This window comes from Thunnus albacares, chromosome 16 (assembly GCF_914725855.1).
Source record: "Thunnus albacares chromosome 16, fThuAlb1.1, whole genome shotgun sequence".
NCBI lineage: Eukaryota > Metazoa > Chordata > Actinopteri > Scombriformes > Scombridae > Thunnus > Thunnus albacares.
Window position 1 is genome coordinate 15424387 of NC_058121.1, and position 2701 is coordinate 15427087.

The following is a 2701-nucleotide window of genomic DNA, read 5'->3' on the forward strand; positions in this document are numbered from 1 at the left end:
TCATTTGTTTGGTTTAAGCCACAAGCGCATTAGCTGCTTTTTAGAGTTTCAAATCATCTTTGGAGGTAGAGTTTGTTTATGTAATGACAACCACGTCCAGTGTTATCTTTTAGAAACAACAGAGAGACTTATCTGCTCTGACGCTTTGTTGGTGCTCAGGTTCTGCTTTTCTGAAGGAGTGGAGTGATAAGAGAGGTTATATAGGTCAAAGTATTGGCTCACACGAGAGAATAAAAAATGATAAGGAAAAGAGAGAAAAAAAATACATTCAGCACACAAGGTGTAAAAGTGATACAAATATATATTTATAACATGTAATCTGTACAACCATTTGAGACAGTGGACACATCCATCCATCACAAAGCAGCAGCCAAAACAGGCCTGCAGTAAGTAAAAAAATGCATCTGCAGAGTATTTAAAAAAAAAAGCTATTTAAAAGCACGCAGTTTATCTTTGAACCAGCAAAGACAAATAAGTGACAGAATGCATTTAAATAAAAATTGTTTTTACGGGAACGAAGAAGAGAAGACAACCCTCCCTCCGTTATTCCCACTCAAAGTCTGCAGAGATGACACGTCAATTTCTGTCACAATCTTTTTGTTTTTCTTCTTGGCGGAAAAAAAATCATAGCTCCTTTAAAAAGAGGTGTAGAGGTGTCCGATTGGTTTTGCATCAAGACGCCGTTGTTCCACATAACCTTGTTGTGCTCAGCATTTCCTTCAATTCGTTCTCCGGCTTACCTGCAACCATGAAAGGCCACGTCTGAGGAGGGAAATAGAGCCAGTTAGGACAAGAGGAAGATGCTACAACATACATACAACTAAGAGCAAATAGAAGTGAAACAAAAAAAAAAGTCAAACAAACTCTGTCACTAAACTACCAGCATAGTTCAAGTCAACCAAATGAATTATTTACAGCCTTTTTTTATTGAAAGTGGTGTATTTAAAACAGTTTTGTCTATGCAGCTTCAATATTCTGACCTTTAATATTCATATAATCTTCAATACAAAATGTGTCTGATTTGCTTAACAGTGAGTTATTAGTCTTCCTTTTTTAGTGTCTCCTATTTGGATAAATAAAATACTCGAAAATACAATATATTGACATTCTTCTATGATAGGCTATTTAATGCATTGCAGAATTACTTCAGTTATTTCTAATTTAATTTCGAAGTTATTTCTTTTAGCATGTTGTCTAATGTATTAGCTGTATTATTTGGAAATTAGAATGATAGGCCTACATCATTTCTGGTTTGTGACATGCGTCTATGTGGGTCTGTGTCAGTTGCCTAAAACTGTCTGTATGAACAGGATTTTTTTTTTTTTTTTTTGCTTTCCCCCCCTTCATGCACCTGCCTCACAAGACTCTCACCCTCATTTGTCACTTCGGTGCTCTTACCATGCATGTGAGGCCTAGCAGGAGTCTGCATCCCAGGATAAAATCCTAGTCTACATCTAAAGTTCCTGGGAGTTAAATTACAATTAAACTGAGTTTATGTTATAATGCAAAAAGGCGTTATGGTTTTAAGAAAAAATTAAGTCATATTTACTAAATCCAGGCCTGTGCATTTTAAACTACACTTACAGATTGTGACTTCCACTCATTCTGCTCACGTTTTAAATCTGTAACATACATAAACTTTCTGCTGGGTTTCTCCTCCACTGTATCTCACCAGGTTAACGGGGTGAATATATCCGTTTTCATATTTGTCGTTGGACAGTATCTGCCGGAGGTGCGCAATGTAGCTGGACGCCAGGCGCAGTGTGTCCAGTTTGGAGAGCTTGGTGTCCGGGGGTACCCAGGGCAAAGAGGTCTTCAGCCGGGAGAAGGCTTTGGACAGGACCCGCATCCTGGCTCTCTCCCGGGCGTTGGCAGCGTTCCTCTGCACCTGCTTGCCCTCCTGCTGTGCCACACCTTTGGGTCCCGTTTTCCTAGACGCTGTCTTCCTCTTCTTGCCCGGCGCGCCTCTCCGGTCGTCGTTTGCGCAAGTGCCCTCGCAGTTGGAGCTCTCCTCCGTGCTCTCGTTGGAGTCCTTACCGGAAGAGCCAAACTTAAGGATGCCGTCCAGGAGCTCGTCGTCGACATCGCTGAGAGACCCGGTGGACATGGTGAACTGTCTCCGCCCGGAGCGGGTTCAAAACATGGGAGCAGGGAGCTCAGGCTGGACAGGAATGGATAGGGTGGGCAAACACACGCCTCGGTGATGTGTTCATGGGCTGCTAACGGTGCGTGGACAGAGCGGAGAGGAACAGACTTTTTATCTCCATGACCAGAGAGGGCGTTACCACATGCTGGGAGGAGACACCGCTGATCTAACTTGCTGGTTCTCAAAGAGTTCTAGGACCGCAAGGGACCTTAGATGGGTCCCCAGCAAAATGTTAAATATATGGCTTAACTCTCACAATTTAAGCCACCAATATTGGTTACTTATGGAGACACAATAACTCTGAGGAGATAACATGAGTTGACTTCTGAAATTTCTTTACATAAGGACCCCCTGAACCTTTTTCAAGAATTTCAAGGGGCCCCGACCTTTACTCTGACTATCAGAAACAGACAAAGTCTCAATCTGTAATATATAGCCTACAGTATATTTCAAGAGTCTAACTTCTGGATGAAAATCTGGTCATCCTTGATTTCTTTATCATGATGAAAAACTCATTTGGCTACAAATATTTCTGATATGAAAAAATCAGTACTT

General features: G+C 41.5%; 1 protein-coding gene across 1 annotated transcript; it reads right to left on the reverse strand.

Moving 5' to 3' along the window:
- Nucleotides 1–283: 283 nt before the first annotated feature.
- Nucleotides 284–2223, reverse strand: tcf21 (transcription factor 21). Its single transcript, XM_044330027.1, has 2 exons — nt 1673–2223; nt 284–762 (listed from the first exon to the last, which is right to left on the reverse strand). The coding sequence occupies exons 1-2, from the start codon at nt 2105–2107 to the stop codon at nt 673–675; spliced, it is 525 nt and encodes a 174-aa protein (XP_044185962.1). The 5' UTR covers nt 2108–2223; the 3' UTR covers nt 284–672.
- Nucleotides 2224–2701: the final 478 nt, after the last annotated feature.